The sequence below is a fragment of the Athene noctua genome, chromosome 1 (assembly GCF_965140245.1).
Source record: "Athene noctua chromosome 1, bAthNoc1.hap1.1, whole genome shotgun sequence".
Lineage (NCBI taxonomy): Eukaryota > Metazoa > Chordata > Aves > Strigiformes > Strigidae > Athene > Athene noctua.
Window position 1 is genome coordinate 171,228,155 of NC_134037.1, and position 21,268 is coordinate 171,249,422.

At 42.0% G+C, this 21,268-nt stretch overlaps 1 protein-coding gene across 1 annotated transcript; it reads right to left on the minus strand.

Moving 5' to 3' along the window:
- Window positions 1–1,754: 1,754 nt before the first annotated feature.
- On the minus strand, window positions 1,755–20,812 carry XK (X-linked Kx blood group antigen, Kell and VPS13A binding protein). Its single transcript, XM_074929612.1, has 3 exons — window positions 20,557–20,812; window positions 11,837–12,099; window positions 1,755–5,750 (listed from the first exon to the last, which is right to left on the minus strand). The coding sequence occupies exons 1-3, from the start codon at window positions 20,799–20,801 to the stop codon at window positions 4,924–4,926; spliced, it is 1,335 nt and encodes a 444-aa protein (XP_074785713.1). The 5' UTR covers window positions 20,802–20,812; the 3' UTR covers window positions 1,755–4,923.
- Window positions 20,813–21,268: the final 456 nt, after the last annotated feature.

Genomic DNA, 21,268 nt, shown 5'->3' on the forward strand with positions numbered 1-21,268 from the left:
TGAGTGACTAGAGGCAGTCACCTCAACTGCATCTTAAAATACAGGATTATAACCATCCACTATGATGTTTGGCTTGCAAATATCTCAGTTCAAAATCCTATTTTCTTTAGTACTTGAGCCTTTCAAATAGGCAGGGAGTAATAGAAAATGGTTTATTTTTTTAGACTAGATATTATCAGCTGCTCCAGGAAAAAATACAGGAACTACTGGGGAATTTAGAAAAAGTCCCCTGTTTGTTTTTTTTTTTTTAATTACATTAGTTTACCAACCCCAAATATTTACCAGTTCTGAGTCAGGCTGCAAATGTCAGCAGATTGACTTGCAAATAATCTTTTTTTAAAAAAGGGTTCATTTTAGTTGTCATGCATTTTTCAAGTCTAATAAACCCCTGTTCTTTATCAGAATGGTTAGAAACTTAAAGTAAGTTGTTCTGCAATCAGTGGAACAACGCAGAAAGCATAATGTCCTGTAGAGTTCATACTGTATCCTTTAAACCGAAGTGACTCCTATTACTTCCCGTGACTTTATGATGTTCTCTTCCTCTTTCTCTCTGTATCTTTATCCCCACAACTTCTAGTCCTCTTTCATGCTAAGGGCAAGAAGTAGCAGGGGTGTGGATCCCTGAGTGATACACAGGTTTATAACACTTAAAGTGCGCTGATTTGTTGGCTTGCTAAGTGGTCAGCAAGAAGGTCATGCTGAAACCTTTCTTATCAGCAGGATCATTTTATCAGTTCTCATCTCTTCCTTCTGTAAGCTGACAGTCTTCACAAAGCTTGTATAAACTTGTTTTATTTCCTCAGATACATGCCCTAAAAAAAAAAAAGTTTTAATGTGTTCAAGGTGTTTGATATGTATCGAGGAGAACAGGGCTGACAGAGAAACTGTGTGGTCACATAAGCTTTTCTTGAAGAATCAATCTTTGTCAATCAATCAATCAACATTGTGCCTAAATCTGAAATTTTTCACTAAGGTTTTACTCTATATTTGATTAAAAAAAAGGTGGATACTCATTTTAAAATAATCTCTTGAGACTAAAAATAAGATTAATTACTTTTTGTGCTTTAGGGACCGTAGGTCTTACTAGCAGACAGTGGTGTCCATTGCCACCAGGTCTTCTAAAATCCTTTGTCACTGTGCCTCATTTGACACCCATGCATTACAACTTGTTACGATGTATCTATTTACAGCTATATTTTTAAAATATTTATCTTATCTATATATATTTACAAACACTTAAACATGTTACAAATTTTTTATGAATTCATGCCCCTTCACACTAGTCCTCAGTATGGATGTTGCTGGCTATTCCCGAGGTCCGAGACAAGCACATGGTAAATCCAGATGAACTTGAAGCAAGTGTGCAGGAAGAAGTTATGAGATCCTTTATAAGGTAATAATTTCTGATTCCCAATGTAAGCCAACTAAATACTCTCATCCTGATAATAAATAACCGGTACCGATCTTGTTTTGTGTAACACTTGTCTCAAACTGCCTGCCTCCTACAAAATTTTATGCTGAGACTCCAGCCAGCTAAACAGCACTGTGAGCACCACTGGTTGAAGGTAAGTAACTCCCAAACCAAGCACAGATTATTCTTCTGCCAGGTCTGCTTGAAAACATTTCTTCTACTGCATGGTAACAGATGATAGTGTGCTATGTAACCTTTACCTTGGATTTCTGAGAGTAGTGGACTAAGAACCGATACCAACACAATTTAAGGGAGTGTTTCAACATTTTAATTTGTGTTGTTTTACAAGTATAAAATAATACCTATGTATCAGATCTTGCATACTCTTATACACATGAATAATCCTTATTGAGCAATCCTTTATGCAAGTCAGGACTACTTGGGTACCGTTTTCAACGGTAGCCCTATATCCTTCCACTGAACACACACCTCTAACATTCACAGAGGAGAGTAGAACTACAGTAAACTTGCAGCAAGAGATCAGTCATTCACACACATACATCCTTTGTAGCTAATACTGTCCTCTTAGAGCAGCCACTGGGTGTATTGATAACAACACTGTCTGGACTGTCATTATCCTGAGAAAAACTGCCTCTCCTAGCATTATAGCACACTTCAGAAAAATAAGCTTGTATTTTAAAACAATGGTCTTAACAGAATATCTTTGTCTCTTATGTCTCTCTCTCGTACTCTCCTTCTACCAGCAATGGCAGCACAGCAGATAGATCAAAACACACTCTAGAACAGCAATACTGTTAGTTAATCTGCACTCCATGCTGTGGTGACATGAGGCACAGCAAAAGCAGCTGCCCTCATGTTCATGGAGTGTTTCAGCTGTATTTTGTTAGTCTACACAGCTAAGGCAAAACCGTATGACAGTAATATAACCAATACAAATCTTTCTTTTTCCCCTCCCTTCTCATAACAGTGATTTAAATATTCAGTTCCTTATGCATGCACTCCAGGAGACTGGTACAAAAATAGGAAGTAATATGGCACACTCTCTAGAAATATGCATATATACTAGTCTTCATCACTGGTATGTAAAGTTAAATGGTACTCACGATGTATACATACAGGACTCCTGGCTGTGTAACTCTCCTACTGTTGACTTCACTGTAGCACAGACATTTCACTGGCTGAGGTTTGTGAAGTTTCCACTGTTTCCAAACGGCAAAAATCACAATGATAACGTATCTTAGTATCCGAAGTCTGCTTTAAGGATTTGAGAATGCTCTCTCTTTAGAGATGAAGTACTTCTACATATGAAGCCACTTTTTTTTTCCCCCCAAAGATTTAACATTTCAGACCTAGGTACATCTGTAGATAGGCAACCACCATAATTCCCCGATTACTGATGAGTATATCCAACTATAAAGTCAGATACTTAGTTTTAGCTAAGAACACCTGAAAATTTGGCCCTGTGTGCTAAACTCTGCAGGTTTGGAAGCAAGGGTTACATTCTTTCTCCTCTAACTACTGAAAAAAACTAAATCTGAAATACTCTTTGACATCTAGAATAGTACAGAGAAATACTATACTGTACTTCTACATACAGAAATACAGAGAAATATTGTAGTGTCTTCAAGGAGTAACTTCACTATTCTGTGCTCTTCAGAGAGAGAAATTACAACTGAGGTGTTTGGTGTCTTCCTCAGATACATGAGGTACATTCCCATGGCAAGCTCAGGCCAAAATTACCCATTACCCCCCACCAATAATTTAATGAGATCTACATGCACATACTACACACAGATACATATCAAGCAAAATAAAAAAAAACCCAAACCCCATAAGGCCATTCTAAAACTGAGGTATGAAGACATTCATTTACAGTGCAGTAAAGAAAATAAGACCAGCTTAGCTCTGTGTGACATATTTCATTATAAATGACCTCAGACCTGAACTTGAGACACTTGTAATACAACAATGCTGACGTCATCCCTACTGAAGAACTTCACATCCTCCCTGATGATAGGATGGAGGCTCAGCTTAGGACACTTGGAGATGCTTTGGGTGATGAATTATTTGTTTCCACAAACAGCTGTAATGTGTAACACTCAAAAGAAATGCAAGGTGCTAAGCAAACAAAGTGCAAAAGGTTTTCACTTAATTTTTGAAAATACAGTTGGTTTTGTGTATTTCCACTAAATTCTTGAGTGTTCACCTCCTAAAGTTTTCTGAGCAACTTGCAAAACACAGAAACACTTTTACTTGTGGTGTTACAGTGCATAGAAGAAAAAGTCAATGACTTCCATTTCATCTTTCTGATTTCAAGCCTGTGACACTTCTGAGGTAAAGTCGTCAGAGAATTTTGAACTACTGATATTAAACCAACCATAACATATTACAGCCTCAAAAAGGACTCAGTGTCTTCTATCCCCACATAACAAGTCACCGAGTTGTCTGCTTGGTGTACTACCAACTCCCTGACAATCAGGGTAGTGCTCATCTCAACTTCAGCCATCTAAAAGGGAGATGGATAGTCAAAACTAATCATCAAGGCATCTGGTTAACACTGAGTAACACTGGTCTCCAAGGAATAACTCATATCACTTGCCTTACAGGACATTTTAAGATGGGTTGAATTACTACTTGGAGTTGTGCTCTGAAGAGCACCTACATGCCTACATGACTAGTTCACACTATGTGCCCAGCTTCTAGATATTTAGAGTTATACAAAGTGAACACCACCCTAATATCAGAACATTACAAAGTATTAAATAAATTATGTCAGAAAAATTAGCTATTCCAGAACATCACAATTAATGTGTTAAATTCAATTCCCTTACTAACAAGCAGCAAATAAGAAGGATAAAACAGTGCAAAGCCAATAACCTCTCTGTTCATTCTCAGTAACAGTCCCATTTCAGTATTAGTGCTGGCTAATTGGCTGTTTCTTGGCAACCTAGACTACACTGCCCTGCAGAAGTCCGACTCTGATACCACAGAGAGAAGTATTATCTTATTACACTGATTAGAGTGTAAAAAAGTCTGCAGTTTGATCAAAGCAGACTACAGCTACAGTCAATACATAGTCAAAGCCTATGCTCTGTTTCCACGCTAGGGTGGCATGCCATAATGACATCCTATCTGAAATAAAATGCATTTCCTTCCATTGTCAGATTTCCTGAGTAAGATGAGCATCAGGCCAGTTTTTGAACAATGTCTTCTACAATGATTTCAAAATAAACAAGTGATAATAAACTTATGTGCAAAAAACCCCCCTGAAGTAGAAGTCTGCAAACAGTGATTGCTCTCTTGTACACAAACACACAGAGATACACATACTCATACACTAAGTTTTCCACAAAGGTAGGCTTGTCAGTCGTCATGCAGTGCTACACCTGCAAGAAAGAAATCCCATCCACAAGACACAATGTCCAAGATACACAACGTTCCCAGCAGGTGACCTGCCACCTTCCAAAGGCACCTACTTGCTTCCAGTTGTACTAGGCATTGGAAGAAACACTTTGATGAGGATTGCCCTTTCGAGAATCTATTGTCTTGCTACTGCTCCATGCTTCGTCAGTATTTTCAGGAGATTTCACCTCTGCCTTGTCCATCAGTATGGTGGATTTGGGAGACTTGCAAATAAAGCAGAGGAATCTGAAACAGGACAGCAAACCTTCGGAAATGCTGGATGAAAAAAGCTTTTTGCACGGGTGGCAGAACTGGTAGAACACCAACATGAAGAGGACTGCCATGCAGTAACCTATTAGGAGCTGCAAGACCAACAACGGGGCACAGACATACAGGTAGATATCGGTTTTATAGATGTACCACATCAGCAGGAGGAATGCATTCTCGATGAACCGCAGCATGTAATACACAGTCAGTCGGTACCAATTTTGGGATTTGTTAATTAAGTCAGGATCATTGAGCTTCACCTGCACTGCTGACCAGCAGAACATGTTAATGCCAGCATACAGGAAGGTGAGAAGGCAGAGGACGATGGTAGTTCCAACCCTGCTCAACGCCTTCTCTATGTTCTCGGGAAATGGGGACTTGCTTTGCCAGAAGAGAATCCAAGGGTAGAAGAAAAAAACAAAGAAATTCACTAGCACAACGGGGAGAGTCCAGATTTGAAGGACTGAACTGAAAAGGACCAACACTGTAACCCGAGTAGCAATCTCAAAGCTTCTCCACATAAATATGCAGAGATAGGCAGCTGGTTTCACACTGACATCATAATCATCATACTTAATCTTAATAGCCAGGATGTTGCAGCGTAAGGCGCCATATACAATCGACAGGAGAGAAAGGACCATAAAAATACCTACAAAGAGAAAAGACAAATCAGGACCTTCAGCTTAGCAGAAGTTAAAGACATTACATCAGAGTAGTGCAGATGCAGTTGTCTTCACAGCACTCCTGAGTATTCCCAGCAAGGTAATAATGCCAAAAAAGCCATTCCTTGTACACACTTCTGGGTTCTTACTCTAACCCTACCTCCTAGTTCCTTCCCCATCTGTTACTTTTCTGAGTAGCTAGAAAGAAAAAACACACTTAACAGTCACAAGTGTCTCTCCTTACTCTCCCTACTGAGGGCTGTTCTACATATACTGTCCTTGGTAATTATATAGTTCAGTCATAAGAGTATCCAAGTTGCTCTCAAATTCTCATAGTACTGCACAGGGGTGCTACTCCCTCTCTGTACACATGAAAAACTACAAAACAAGCTGAAATTTTGGACTAACTTGGGCATGTTGACACCTCAGTGCTTGTGAAGTTCTATGGCAAAGCAAATTGTCTAAGCTCACAGAAAAGCTCCTTGAGGGAGCTCAGAATTGAAAGCCAAACCAATTTAAACCCAGAACCATCTGCTCTTTCTCTGCCTGTGTAAACAGAGATCTGCTGTGTTTTCCTATATATCTATTTTCTTTATACACCTATCTGTATCATGCATTTAAAACACAACACTCTTTTTAAAGATGTCTTTAAATTCATATTAACTTTCAGTATCTCCCATCTACCCAGAGTCTCTCAAGTGAAGGTTTCACGGCCTTTAAATTCTGCAGAAAGTGAAGACAGAAGCCTGTTGTTACCTGGCTTCCCCTCCAGATGGAATGGGGGAAAAGCTTTCTGGTGATGCAGAGGGGATTCTTTTCTTGCCACATTTAGTAGGTACAAATGTACAAGAACCTTGGATGCATAGAATAAGCATTCGTTGAGAATTATCTTGATATTCAGAAGTGCTAACTGCCCACGGTTTTGTTAGTATTTGCATACTTTCTTCACAATTTTTACCAACATACTTAACAGCTGATTTAGGGAACTAGCTTTAGGCACCCCCAATCGACGCTTCCAGTTTCAATCTTAGCATTTTGTCCACGCAAGGAAAACTTTGAATGCAAATGAGTTAAACACAGTAAAAACGAGTCAGTTGTTTCACTAACTAAGCTAACTGGTCATGCTACGGGGCTTTATATTGGTTATTTTGTTTTATCTGATGTAGAGTTGGAAATTCTTGTTTATATCAATTACTTCTGCAATGCTTACCAACCAGCACTTTCTGCAGCCTTCAATTAGTTTATGTGTCAATATCCTCCTACAAATGAACTGGATTCCCTGCTTTGCTATTGCTATATAACCACGACTGTCAGGTTTTTTTCTAGTTAAAGTTATTAATTTTTAAGCATGACTTTGAAAGTGTATTTTAGAGTCTCTAACAACTTTCTAACAGGATTTTTCTCTATCATTTTAGTTAACTTGTCTCCCACCCCCATACGCAAGCACCTCTCAATTGTTTTGGAAAATAATTAATCCTTTATATCTAATTTTCCAGTAGCACTCAGTAAGCTGAAAAACATTTGCCATTTTATATGATAAATTTGTACATGTCAGTTTGGTGGCATATATATATATATTCTCGGAAAACAGTTATATATTTGCTGGTTTAACACTTACATTTTTAATAAGTGTTTTTAAACATCTTTCTCACAGCGTTGTACTTGATCTGAGAATTTTAAAACATTGTCTTAAAAAACATTGGCTGAAAGCAGAAGAGCAAATAAGTGCAGTCAACAATAATGCTTGATATCCTGTGGCTCTTTAGAAAAAAATCTTTCCTGTAGTTTTGAGCCGATTCTGTAATTGTGAAAGCACAAGTAAATTCCAGCAGCCAATGAAGCAAAAGAATATTCTGAGATAAAGAAACAAAAAACCCTACCCACTGGAGACAGCATGCTGCTTGTCCTGGAACTCTGCTTCCTTTCTGCTTTGATAAGCAGAGACATTTATCTTATTGTCCACTTTAATTTTAGGGATTCTGTATTAATCTCAGACTTAGTCTTAAAAACTCAAGCCTTCCAAAGAGGCATTTCTCCATCGGCAGAAACCAGGTCATGCTGACTCTGGTTTAATACAGTAGTCCAGTCCTGCTCCTTCCCCAGAAGCTCAGTCCTATCACCAAACCTTCAGTTCAAACATCACTTTTAAGTCTGTGAGAAAGATGGTTTGAAGCAACCACAAAGGGAAATGTGGGAGGGTGACATTATTGTTGCTTTTACTTATCCTGAGCAAGCAAAGAAGTGAAAATTTAAAAGGCAAAGTATCTTCTCCTGGAACAGTCCCAAATCCCCCAATAGTCCTTACAAAGATAATGTATCTTCCTTTCTACTCCCAGAAGGCTGTACTTTTCTTACAAATCAGAGGTGCACACTCACAGAGTCATTCAGGAAGGTGCTGGTTTCCATTGTTATGGGTTTTTATTATGTCTTAAGTTTTTTCAAGACCTGGTCCTTCCCACTTCATAAGTTGCTAAGAGAATGAATTCTGCTTTAGATGAGCTACATCAGACACCTGTTACTGAAATCTTACATTCAGCTGACAAATCATAAATTATCTATTATATAGATACACTATAGTTTTCTAAACTGATAGTGAGAACACTTAAAAAAATAAGAGGCACTTATTTTGTTACTTAGGGCAAGATACCTAGATACAATTTTTTTTTCCCCTTAAGATTTAATAGTTGTTATTCAGTGTTGAAATTATTACTTAAATTATGTTGTTCAAACAAGAAAAGTATTCTACGGTTAATGAGTTGAAGAGAGTCAACTGTAGAAGTATCTTAAGGCATCTAGTGAGACCACCTACAGTGATGAACATTAGGAAGGTGACACTGCAAACACTAGTAAGTTGAAAAAAAAAAAAAATCATAAACCCAACATTTCTATTCTTGAAGATAGCAGTCACTGCAAAGGTACCTTTTTCAGCAGAATAATTTTATTTTAAAATTATAAGAAAACTGCCTTTTGAGAATATTTTACCACTGTAAGCAACGCTTGAAAAAGGTAACTTAACTGCTGTTAACAGGACAAAAATCTTTAAACTTACAAAAAGATCTTCTGCATTCAGTACTGCATACTGAGGACTGGCCCTTTTTCAAGGGTAAGAGGCCACAGCATACATCCCCTGTCTCCATCTAGCCGTTTTTGTAATTAACACTAACTCAGGTCTTTTTGGCACCTCCTGACCTTATGCCTCTCCAGGTGGTAAGGGAAGAGGTCTGGGTAGCTGCCTAACAGTGTGTAAGTGGACCTGAGCCTGAAGTCAGGCACCTCTTTTAAGCAAGGTTACAGCTGGCTCTAAGGCAAAGCATGATACAGAGAGAAGCTGAAGCATTTAATACAGGGCAAAGCCCAAATGCACAAGAGAGATCTTGGCATCTGTTCGGGGAGCGGCAATTAGGAAGTCAGACTGGGCATTTCATACAGTAACAAGTTAGGAACTTCTTCCCAGTAATGCTGTAATGAAATAAAGAGCTGAATGTCTCAAACCTGTAAGCTATTACATGTGGGTTTGCAATGTTACATTTCATCCAACAACATTTCTACACATTTCATGCTAAACAGTCACCAAAGCTTTATGTCTTTCATCACTAACCTAGAGGCTTTGTCCTGCTTTTGCAACTCTCTTTAGTTCTCTTGATCTTACATTCTTGGCAGACAGTGAAGTGGCAGTTTTGGAGAATGCCAGACATTGGCAAGAATCTGATCACCCAGAAGAAAACATCCAGAGAAATTAAAGAATGCCATGAAATACACAAGATACAGCATGGCTCTGGCTGACAAAGGGCTAGGCAAGTATGCATACTCTTTTCAGAACTGTTCAACTCAATACTGGAAGCAATAATGAGTTTCAAACAGATCTGACAAACCGTGCTATGTAGTATGACAGTAAACAGCTCTAGGTTCCCAGGTGATACTGACCTCATTACCACTGACCAAGCAGAACTTACACAAAATAACAGACATGGTAGGGTAGGAAGCCAGAAAAGTAAGAGACTGATGAGGAGAGAAGACCAAGAAATGCAGAAATACAAGAAGAAAGTGATAACTGACACAAACGGAAAAAAGCATGCACTTTGGAGGACCAGTGTCGAAGAACAGGGAAGTTTAAGACATCAGAAGTGTGAAAGAAGAGCTGGAGTGGCTGTTAAATGACTTTGATGATGCTGCAAGATCAAAGGTTGAAGTCATGTCCCTATACATGAAAATCCCCATATACACAGTAACAAGCAAAAAGAACTGTGCTACGCATCATTCCCATTTACTCTGGAAGCTGAATAATCCTGGTGGACAAAAGGCACTGCTGCAGAAATAAGCTGGCTAAAGAGATCACAGAAAGTTTCAGTATTTCAGAATATGATTAGGACTTCTGTTTTTCTGATGAATAAGCTCTTATAGAAATTGCCATTGTTCTGAAATCACTGATTAAGAAAAAAAACACCAAACCAAATCAACATGTTTTCTTTTTCCTTTTCATTTCTATATTTTAGAATTACACCTGCTATGGAAAAGGCTTCGAGGAGACATGAGATAACTACTGCATTTGCTGATGGGTTCAGTGAACTCCCTGGTGAGCAAGCTTATCTCTGGTTGTTTAACTTCACCTCATCCACAGAAGGTCACTTACTAGCATGTGATTCAAAATTTCTCAGCGATGACTGATAAAAGTCAGAAGTAATTGGGTGTTACAAATCACTATTAAATATGCAATTCTCTAATCATCTGGAACACAGTGCTTCTCCTTGGCAATCAGGACCAGTAAGGTCAACACCAGTAAGTAGAAGAAATACAATAAGGTGACCTTTCTCAAGCAAATGCCATCTGCAGTGAAGGCATTGGAAGTTTTGCTAATTGCACTGCTCAGCAAAGGATTCAGCTGCTTTGTTCTCATCCCATGTCACAGATGCCATAGTTATTTGAAGAGCCTACCTTAGTGTGAAGTACTCAGAAACTGTCAGGAGCAATGTCTTTCAAGTAGCTACTGCTATGACCTTAAACAAATACTTTCGTATAAAGACCTTAGCCTGTTGTAATATCCTTATGTGCTGACTCGCCCTTTGGTATACTAAAGTTTTCCATTCCCTGAGCTGAGGGAGAACCTTGATGTTATTATAAAGGTTTCTCCAAAAATCTTAGTTGCTTGCCTTGGTATGCTGCCAACCAAGGTACCAGAACTGAGGAAAGCAATCAGATTCGTAACATGTCACCTTAGCCTCAGCCTCCCTAGCTAAGAAGCTGGTAAAGATCCCTCACCTCTTAGGGCCTTGGAGATAGAACAAGAGCTATTTTGTATTTCATTGGAAACACACCTCCAGTTCACACAGGTGCCAGAGTCCTTTCTTACACCTCAAAGCTGGTTGTCCTACAACCAGCTGGAGTAGGTTCTTCATTTAGCATCCAGCCAGCAAATCAGGACTCTTTTTTCAAGGAGCTGGAGCACATCATGGAGCAAGATGCGGAGATCCATGATAAGAGAGATGTGTGCTGGTAAGTCCATGTGGTGCATCACTGCTTGGTGAAGGTTTAACAGCTTAGGTCCAGAGATGAGATGGCCACATTTGCATACCAGCTTACTGAGTCCTGCCTTTTGATTCCAAATTCAGAGTCTTGCATGAGTTAAGACAGTTTATGTTCTCAGTCCGTATTTGAAACTGCATTTCTGAAAGTACATCTTCCTTAACGCAGCACCGCAAAACATGTTCTGCACTGCACCACAAGGAATCTTCCAGAGAGTTTGCTCTCTGGAAAACCCAAAATGGAACAGAGGTAAATTTTTTCTTTCCTCTTCATGGAGACAGCTTAGTCCCTCCAGCTGCCTCCCTCTCATGCCATAACGGCCACTTATCAAATTAATGTTTTTAAAACAACCCAAGTATGCTACAGGAAGCATCACAGTCTAAAACACAATTGTATAGATAAACCTGTGAGCAACATCACCATCAAAAGCTGCCAGGGAGGTGAAACCCACTGCAATATGTTTGGTTCTGGCCCAAGGTAGCTACACCTGACTGCTGACCCTTCTCCTCTCCCTCCCCCAAAATATGGAGGTGGTAACAACAGCTCTACCTACTTCTGGCAGCCGTGATCTCCTGCTGCAGGACACAGATGTAGAGCTGGAGCGTGAGCTGGGGTGCTGAGCCAAGGAACGCCTGGATCACAGATGCCCTGCTGAATGCAGACCTGTGTGTACACAGCTTGCCTTCAGCCTGGCCCACTTCCTTCTCAATTTCTTCCGAGTATCCATCCTTGGGCATCTGCCTCTTCTTTGTGATGCTGACATAGGGCTCTTCAACTCTGCCAGCACGGAAGTAAATGTAAAAGACTTCCACACACCTACAAGCAAATCAGTAAAGAGTAACAGGAAAAAATGAAAGAAAAGCATAGGTCTTCCCATTCTTAGTATTTTAAGCCATCAGATACTAAGTCATTTGTTCACAAAGTAAAGCCTGTACATTTTCTCCTCTCAGTACATTTGGAATATGACAGGTTTCACCCCTTAAAACATGAACTACATGTGACTGGAGAGCAAGAATTGGGCAGTGTCCTTTGGGCTGCTTGTAGCACTCAGACACATGAGGTGGTTTAGCTGTTTCCTATGAGCTGCCCTTGCTCTCTGCTGTCCTATTAAAGTCCTTAAACTAGGAGGCTCTGAGGCTCCCAACCCAGGACCCAAGTTGGAAGTGTTTCTTCAGATTCTCATGTCTTTCTTGGCGCTATCCGTACATCTGTGACATGTCAATAAAACCACTTTTCATACCTTTGCCTTAAACAACCTCAGGACATTGGAGAGAAGCTCAGGGTATGAGCAGGTACACACACCTTACACAGCTGGAGTCTAGCCCTTGCTTTACCAAGCAGCGTTCCGAAAACACAAGTAACAAACCACAGCAGCAGCAACAAGAACAAGCAGTTTAGAGCCTCACAACTCTGGATATTAACATTTTTTTCAGAAGACACAGAAATAGGAGCTTTACTCCTTACATTTGCTTACATTTATTGCATTGTTTAAGGAATATTAAACACAATCTTGCAAAAATATTCTAAATAAGAAGATGCAGTGTTTTCAGTTGCTGCAGCTTTCTGTACTTTAAGCACAGGTGAACCAAACCCTCTTGTTTATACGGGTCTAGCTTGACAGACTAACTTCCAAAGAAAAAAAGTGGTGCCAGCACATACATTTCTATTCATAAATTACATATTATAATACATGCTGCCTCTACTCATGCAAAGAGAATAATTCATACATTTGGGGGAGAATGAAAAAGGGCTAAAGGGGTTGGCAGCAGCAAATGCTGTAGCAAAGAGGCAAAGTTGGCTCCTTGAGCATTAAAGAATACAGCCCTAGACACTAATCAAAGCAAAGTTTCTGCAACTTCTTTCCTATGCCTATTTTTAGTTTGGCAAAAACGTTAGAAAAACTGTTCTAAGAGAGTTGCTTGGATAGTAGGGGTCAAGGGTGGGCTTAGGCGTCAAGCAGGACCCAAATCACAAAGGGGAACAGTCAACCTTGTCTTGTGAAGTAATAAGCAAGGATCTACTGAGGTACAGATGAAGTCAGAAACTGAGGGGGAAGGGAGAGAAAAGAAACACTATTTCTGTCATATTGCATAGGGTCCTAAAAACACAGGACCTGCTGTAGAAGAGTCCATACACAGCAGGACTATAAAGGATAGATGGCATTGATTACTAAAAACCCCAAAAGACCAAGCCCAGTGCAGACACAGCCTGTTTTCTCTTTTATGCCTAACACTGGTACAGGCTTCAAGAAGAAAAACAATTGCAGTGTGAGCAACAGGACTGCTGAGGGCTGGCTTCCAGCCCAGAAGAAAGCTCAGGGGAGAGAAACCCCCACTGCAAGGGCAACCTGTGGCACCAGCTCTGGCTACATCTCCTCCCATGGCCTGACACACGCGGTATCTTCTTGTGTAGGCATCATCCTCTGATGAGGACTAAGCTGTCTTCTTTCCTTCCATAGTGCCTGCTGGGGTTCATCTCCTCCACCTGGTTGCCTCTGTAGGTAATGCTGGCTGGAATGCAGCATCTCCAAGTCTCCGACAGTTCAGATTTGGCCAGTGAGTTTTTGTAATGTACAAATAAGGCTTATCTCCTATTTAAAAGGATCTCACAATCACAAAGCACGGAGCCATGCTTATCTGAGACTTCCAATTCCCATTTCTTTTTCTCAGCTTGATTTTTTCTAGTTGCTCAGTCAGAGTCTAACACAACTTTTCAGTGGAAAGCTCATAGACCAAACTGTAAAGCAGCACTAATAGAAACTGAAATAAAAGCATACTGATTTTTGTTTTAATAAACTTCATTTTTTCCCCATAACTGCACCACCAGCAAGTTTCACCTGCTCTAGATGGAGAGCAGTTTTAGGATCCTGTAGTACTATCCTTGATTCAGTTGCCTTCAGCTACTATTATCACTAAAGCTATCTGAAGAGCCTGTTGCACTGGAGGCTCCATTCACAGTGGTGACTTTCTATCTTCCCCTTGTTAATCTTTTCAGTCCCTGCTAGTCTTTTTCCACGAGAAAGAATCCACACAGCCAAAAATAAAGTGTGAAAAATTAATAAAGCACAACAGCTTATGAAGCCAACAGATATTCTGAAAACACAAATTGATTTTACTCCAAGAAAGATCCCAGAACGTTTTTGTCTCTCTTAGTATTCACAGCCATCTATTCATCCTGAGATGAGGGCAAGTATGAGGCTATTATGGAAAATGAGATCTCAGCATCAGCCTCTGAACTCCTGGTGTGTGTGACTAGTAGCAGATATAGTTTAGGGACCCATCTAACAAATATGCAGTAATTCCGTAAGAGACATTATCACTGACTACTGACTATAGCAAATATAATCAACAAAATGTTGGTTTTTTGAGCAAGCATTTGATTTGTATTTATTACCTAGGTATTAAGTAGCAGCATATTGTTTACGATGGGAAATTTTATATCCACATAAAAGCAAATGCAATGTGAAATGAATGGTCTGATGAGCCAACCTTAGGGCCAAAGGGGACTTTTACCAGTACAACAGCGTAATAAAAATGGTATGTGCAAGGACTCAGATTACATCAGTAATGATGGCCATCTTCCACGCTCTGCCCATCCTGCGCAAGAGTGTCTCTGGAGGTCATGCCTTCTGGGGCCAATAACAAATGTACTAAAGACTCTGGCTGACATCACTGCCCAGGCAACTGCTTCAAACAGGAGCAGACTAGCAGCTGATAGACTGGAAAGAAAGAGTACCAATCTACATGTTTAAGTAATAGAGTGTAAGAGGGGCATAGGTACTTGAAGAACCATCCAGGTGAGAAGGGTTCAGAACAGCAATGAAGAATCAATTCAGGTGATGTACCTATGCCATGTTTTACAACTTTGTCTATGAAGTGCATTCAGAAATGTTGTCTTTAAATGAACTGGCTTGTTCTTTTCCAGTATGAAACAGAACTGAAAGACAATGCAAGAAGGCAATTGCTTCAAGCCAGTTTTCCTCCAGTTACAAACAGTGCTACAGAACATGGAATTTCTCATTGCTGCTCTGCTCTGGAGGACCAGGAATGGGAGATCCCAACTTCTGCACAAGCCATCTCCTGCAATGCTTAGTGCCCTTTCAACAGGTACTCACATGGCACCAAGACCAGGCAGCCTGCAGCTGGCCAGTTTCACTGCATGTAAAGTAATGACAGTCACAGTATGGGCTCTGAAGGCACTAAAATTATTTTGAACAAAAAAAATCAGACCTACTCTCTATAGTGAAAATTAAAAGGTAAGAAAAAGATGGTGCTGCTTTCTCCCCTGCTACCAGATCTTGGCAGAGAAGAGCTATACTTTTTCGAGGATCCTGATGGTGCCTACAAAGAGTGATTCAGCAGCAATACAGTCATCTTCTACACAGTCAGTAGGAGGAATAATCCTATCCTTATAGGCCTGCTAAGAACAAGACACCTCATTCCCTCTTTTAATCATGAATGCGTGGGATTTAAATACAGGCAAAATAACGGTGGTGTGAAGAGGGAGCAGGCAATGAAAACAGGGAACTTCCCACAGCCAACAAGCGCTCCAGGAGCAAACATCTATCTGAGAGACCTATCCACACACACTCCAAATGTGCAAGCAGATTTCACTAAAGACTCAATTTTTAGAAATTCCTTTTCTTTAGAGAAGTGTACAAAAGACTTATCAGTCCTGCAGATTTACTTACCCGTGTCAGACAAAGATTTGTTCCTCACTCATTGTTCTACCTTCCATATGCACTGACTTTCTGTTCATCGCATCTTGGACACCTAACACATCTGCTCAAGAATAAAGAAAAAAGAAAAGCCTGAAGAAGGTCTAGGCATATTCTTCCCATCTGGAAAAAGAGGGAGATGCATCAACAGTTGTAAAGTTTAGAGCTAGCAGAATCTCTCACTGGCAGATCTTATTGTGGAAGTCATACACAGAAGAGAGGTTTTTAGACCTATGCTGTTCTAACTATAAAGCAGGTCACTAGGAAAGAAAGACTACCCACAAGAAACAATGCTTCTGCACAATGTTATAGTTTATTAGACTTCAAACTGTAGAATAAGGCATCCAAACCATGACTCTGATAATTTTGGGGTTTGTTTTGTTGAGGTGTGGGTTGTTTTGTGTTTTGGGTGGGGTTGTTTTTTTTTTTTTTTTTCCTTTTTTTTTTTGTTTGTTTGGTTTTTTTACTTTTACTTCCTGCAGCTCACAGAACCTAACTTTGGCCATAACAGCAGCTCCTCGGGCAGTTTGATGGAGACTTCCTACTGCATCTGCTTTACTGCTGTCTGCACAGTACAGACACATCTAATTGTTTCTCCTTATGCCTTCAGAAACAAAGCCTGATCCCATTTAAAGAAAAAAAGTCTATTGTTTATATCCTTGTCCCATTAAAATCTGAGGAAAACAGTCATTAGTGTTCTATATAGGGGCCTGTTCTATTGGCTTTCGATTTTTCTCAGAAGTTCATCATCCTGCAGACAGAGCCATCTCCTAATTGCATGTTTCTCATAAGGAAGAACCTGTAGGCCCACATTCAGCTAAGAGAGCACAAGGGACAGTAGCTTCAAAGACACCCGCAGTCACTTAGCTTTCCTTTCCATGAAGCTAGTATCAGAAGGAAGCACTGCCAAGTTCACACCAGTCCCCTCTGGATAAGACACTTCAGTACTGCCTTCAGTGAACTAGATAGTGAGGAATCACCCCACCCAGCAGACGTGCAGTATAATGCCACCAACCCCCCTGGCTCATGACTGTAAGCCCTAACCGTTCAAGTCCTTGCTGGAAATCTGCACTCCTCACTTCAGCTTCTCACTTACTCGTTGCTTGCAGAATAGAAAAGGGCAAGCAAGTTCACAGGGGTTTCTCTGGGAACCTTCATGAAGAGCTATTTGCACTTGAATAAATCCCTAAGTGCACAGCAGTACGCTGGCAAAAACACACCCAGTTATTATTTATCAGAATTGTAGCAGCACCTAAAACCTCACGACAATGTCACTGCTACAGGTGCTGTCCAAATGAACAGGGAACTAAGACAGTCCTTGGCTCAGAGTAGCTCATAATGAGCCAAAAAGCTCATCATGGTCCTCTCTAAAGAAAAGAAAAATGTATTAAATTTCTCATTGACATTGGCCATCATTTTAGGTTTTTTTGGTGTGTAATAAATTACTTTATATGGTAAAAGACTCTTCTTTTACAAAAAAAACCCCAAAAAACAACACAAAAGAGAAAGTATCCAAATATATTTTCTAAGCATCCAAGTTAGCGCACTCACAAGAAGTGGCACTGACCTGAAACGCTGCAGGAACCCCCCCCAGTGCCCAGAAACCTGCAGAAACTTCATTCCAGCCAAGTCTCTGCATCATCTCCAGCATGTCTGTATCCTAGGGACCAGAGCCAGGCCACCAAGGGGGGGTAGGAACTTTACAAATTGCTCTGAGTATATAGAGAAACTTTTAGGGGGTGGGAGAAGGAATTTCAAGAGAGTTCATTAACAGTACTCTCCCAGTACAGCAAAAGTCCTCTCCAGGAAGAGGGATGCTTCCTAAATTTAGTGCTTCCAGTGGCAGCAGCAGGACAGCAAGTGCCTCCTGAACAGGTGGAATGTGGGTGTTAGGGGAAGGTGGTGGTATGCAAGAAGGTTTTATATGAGAATGTACTTTTTTTCCTGTCACACAGAGGATTCAAAATAGGCTGGATCATTTGGCTTGCAAAGCTAAATACCCTCCTTCCCTGCCAAGATATTTCCATACCATTCCCCAAAATTTAAACTTAACATTTTATGGGAAAAAGGAAGGGGAGAAAAATGTTTAGCTTTTAAGAGGATGAAGGAAACTTGCACATCCTCTTACCCTTGTACATGGGCTGTCTGTCAACCAGTGCCCTGACATCTGAGTATTTGAGTCTCAGAGAAACAGTAACTAACCTGTATCATGTCACAAACCCAGTAGAGATGGTTAAAAAGTTGTTAGCTTTTTTAAAGCCAACCGAAGCAGACTGCCCTCTGTTGAAGCATGCCGTCTCACACAGCCTGAAGGCTCTTCAGCATTTCATTCTGATGCCACAAGAGGACAGAGGCTGGGGCAGTCTGGTCTATTTGACCCAGCCCACCCTAAAAGGCTGTGCCAGTGAGATAGATGTAAGAGAGACCAAACACAGGGGATGGAGCAAGGCGTTATACTGGGGAAGCAGATGACTAACAGCAGCAGGACTCTATGGTGCAAAAGGATGGCACAAAATGGCTCCAGGGACAACGATACTTTTCAGCTTACAACGGTAAAAGCCACAGTTAAGTGATGATACAATCAAAAAGTATTTTACCTTCTAGCTATCAGACTCATGTGTGTTCCTGTCCAAACAGCACAGAAAGCCTCCTGTGCAAAGTAGGGAAACGTAAGGTATTTCATGTGCTGGAAACACCTGAACTTTTACAGTGCAGATCTATATACCTAGTGGGAAGCAATCGGTTTTCTGACAGATACAGTGATGTTTAGTGGCAATGGATAGGAAGGCAAGGAAGAGAAAAAGAGCCCTTTAATGTCTCTCTCTGAGAGATCACTACACCTGCCCACACTTTTGTACTGTATATCCTACAAACAAATGTATGTCCCTGAATCTAAAGAGAGGTTGCCTTCTATGAAACTTTTCCTCTTGATTTGTAGAGCCCTTCCAACCTTTAGCAGGCAATAAGTTTTTCAGGTGGCATGAATGTACTACCCTCTTTATTAATAATTATAATTCCAGTTATCCTGTGTCTAGAGAGAGGTTAACAAGCATCATTTAGCACTGCCCAAACCATGCTGCGGAGACTGACACAAGGATGCTGCAAAGTTTCCAGAACTGCTTATGTTCTGGAATAACCCCCTGGGAATGCTAAGTTTGAAAATCTTTGAGAAAAGCAGAAGTGCAGAGCTAGTGACATACTCACACACTGCAACATCATGGAGAGGAGCGGGCTTCTGTATGCCCACTAGTTTTACAGCGACTGCAGCTGGGAGATCACCAACACAGCAGAAAGTATGTTCTGAACAAATGAGACTTGTGTTGTGAACACATAAAACTTGAGAAAGAAAAAAGTGGGATCGTGCTTGGGGGTTAAGGTCAAAGCAGAGGTCTATGTCTCAGATAATTAGAAAGAAAATAATCTAATTTGTTGTTGTTGCTCACATCTTTTGTTTGCTTATTCCCATTTTGCAACTTGACATGACATTCCCTTCTTGTCTGACCTCAAGAAATTGATTTAGAATGACAACGGTCATGAACATGATTTTCATTTTGATAGTCGCTTTCTCTTTGGTTCCACTCCTATTTTCCAAAGAATGTGGAAGTATTTTGTTCTCAGTTTTTAGAAAAATCAGAACTCTTCAAGAACTTAACAGTTAAGACATAACTTAAATCTCTAAAATATTAACAAACCAACCAAAAAAATATCCACCCATGATTATAGTGGAATTAAATGGTTTTGAAGTGTAAGATGTTTTGTAACATCCAAACCGTTCACCCTTATTAGTGTGAATAAATCTTCCTTTTCCACACTGTCTGGGAATTTCGAAAAGGTGGCGATACTTCTCCTAGCCTCTACTACCGAGATACTGTATTTAATTCCCTTTCTTTTTAATGAAAAGTTTTGAATGCAAGTTTAAAATGAAAGCCCCCAGCAAACATTTTGTCACGGGGCTGCACCATCTCTGTACCTTTTTATCTATCTGGCTTTTTTGTTTCCCTAAGGATATTTTCAGTCAGAAGTTGAAAAGTCCCCAAAGCCGTCTGGGGCAAGAAGCTCACTTTCGGAAAGAAGAGACAGAGTAACCCGTTACTAGTATTTCCAAGGTGCACGGGTGGGATGAGTACTATCGCTGTTTTGAACTGGCAACTGGGCAAGTCCTCCTTGGAAGTACCTTCAGGGTACGGCGTCACGGATAAGCCAGCACTGAACAGACTCAGCCATTCCCAAAAAGCCACCCGGCGAGGAGACGGACGAGCGCAGCGATCGCCGGCGGGGCCGCACCCGCCGCCACCGGCCCCTCAGGAGGGGCCCTGCCCGCTCCCCCCGCGCCCAGCGCCCCGGGCATTTACCGGGGCAGTCCCCGCTCCCGCTGCTTCAGAAATAAGACTGGGGAGGACCCGACACCGGCGCAGAGCAGCCGCCGCCGCCGCCCGGCACAAAGGCCGGAGCGCTCCGGGCGTCCCTGCGGGCACCGCGGCCGCCCCTCGGGCTCTCCCCGGGCCGGGCCGCCGGGGCGGGTCGGGTCGGGTCGGCGGGGGACGGGACTCACCGACCTGACGAGGGGCCCCAGCTGGAGGAGGTGCAGCAGCAGCACCAGCGGGCGGTCGCGGCTCACGTCGCGGTGGATGAAGACCAGGCTGAGCTGCACCAGCGCGCACGGCAGGAGGGCGAAGAGCAGCGTCAGCCACTGCCACATGCGGTCCCCCGCCGCGCGGTACGCCCCGCTCAGGCACAGCGCGGCCGCCGTCTCGGCCACGAAGAGGACGAGGGAGACGAGGACGGAGCCTGGGAATTTCATCGCCACCCGCGGGGCGCGTTTTCGCCGCGCTGCAGCCGCCCTGCCCCGCCCCGCCGCCGCCCGGCCCGGCCCGGCCCGCCCAAGCGCCGCCGAGGCGCGGCGCGGGTGCGGTGCGGCAGCGTGCCCGCTAGGGGGCGCCCGCTAAGGGGGAGCCGCCGGCGCAGCCGTCGCCGCGCTCAGCGCCGCCGCCCGGGAGGGGCCCAGGGGTCGCCGTGACCCGACACCCCGCGCTGCCGCGGGTGGAGAGTCAGGGGAGGAAGCGTCCCCCGTGGGCCGCCCCCTCGGCCCTAAGGTACATAACCGAGCTAACGGGCGGGGGGTGGTCTGGGGGGGCTGCTCTTCAGGGCGACTTCGGCAGGCTGGAGACATAGCCTGGAAGGAGGAGGCAAAGGCAGATTCCTGCACCTGGAGGAAAATAACCATGTGCAACAATAAAGGCTGAGGGACGGCTGATCAAAAAGGAAAAA

Bases quoted from the DNA above. Each gene is read 5' to 3' on its own strand.
- XK (XM_074929612.1), bottom strand. From the start codon at position 20,801: ATGAAATTCCCAGGCTCCGTCCTCGTCTCCCTCGTCCTCTTCGTGGCC. The intron at 12,100-20,556 runs GTCGGTGAGTCC...ATTTGCTTGTAG, and splicing joins CAGCTGGGGCCCCTCGTCAG to GTGTGTGGAAGTCTTTTACA. The intron at 5,751-11,836 runs GTAGGTAGAGCT...TTCTCTTTGTAG, and splicing joins GGAGATCACGGCTGCCAGAA to GTATTTTTATGGTCCTTTCT.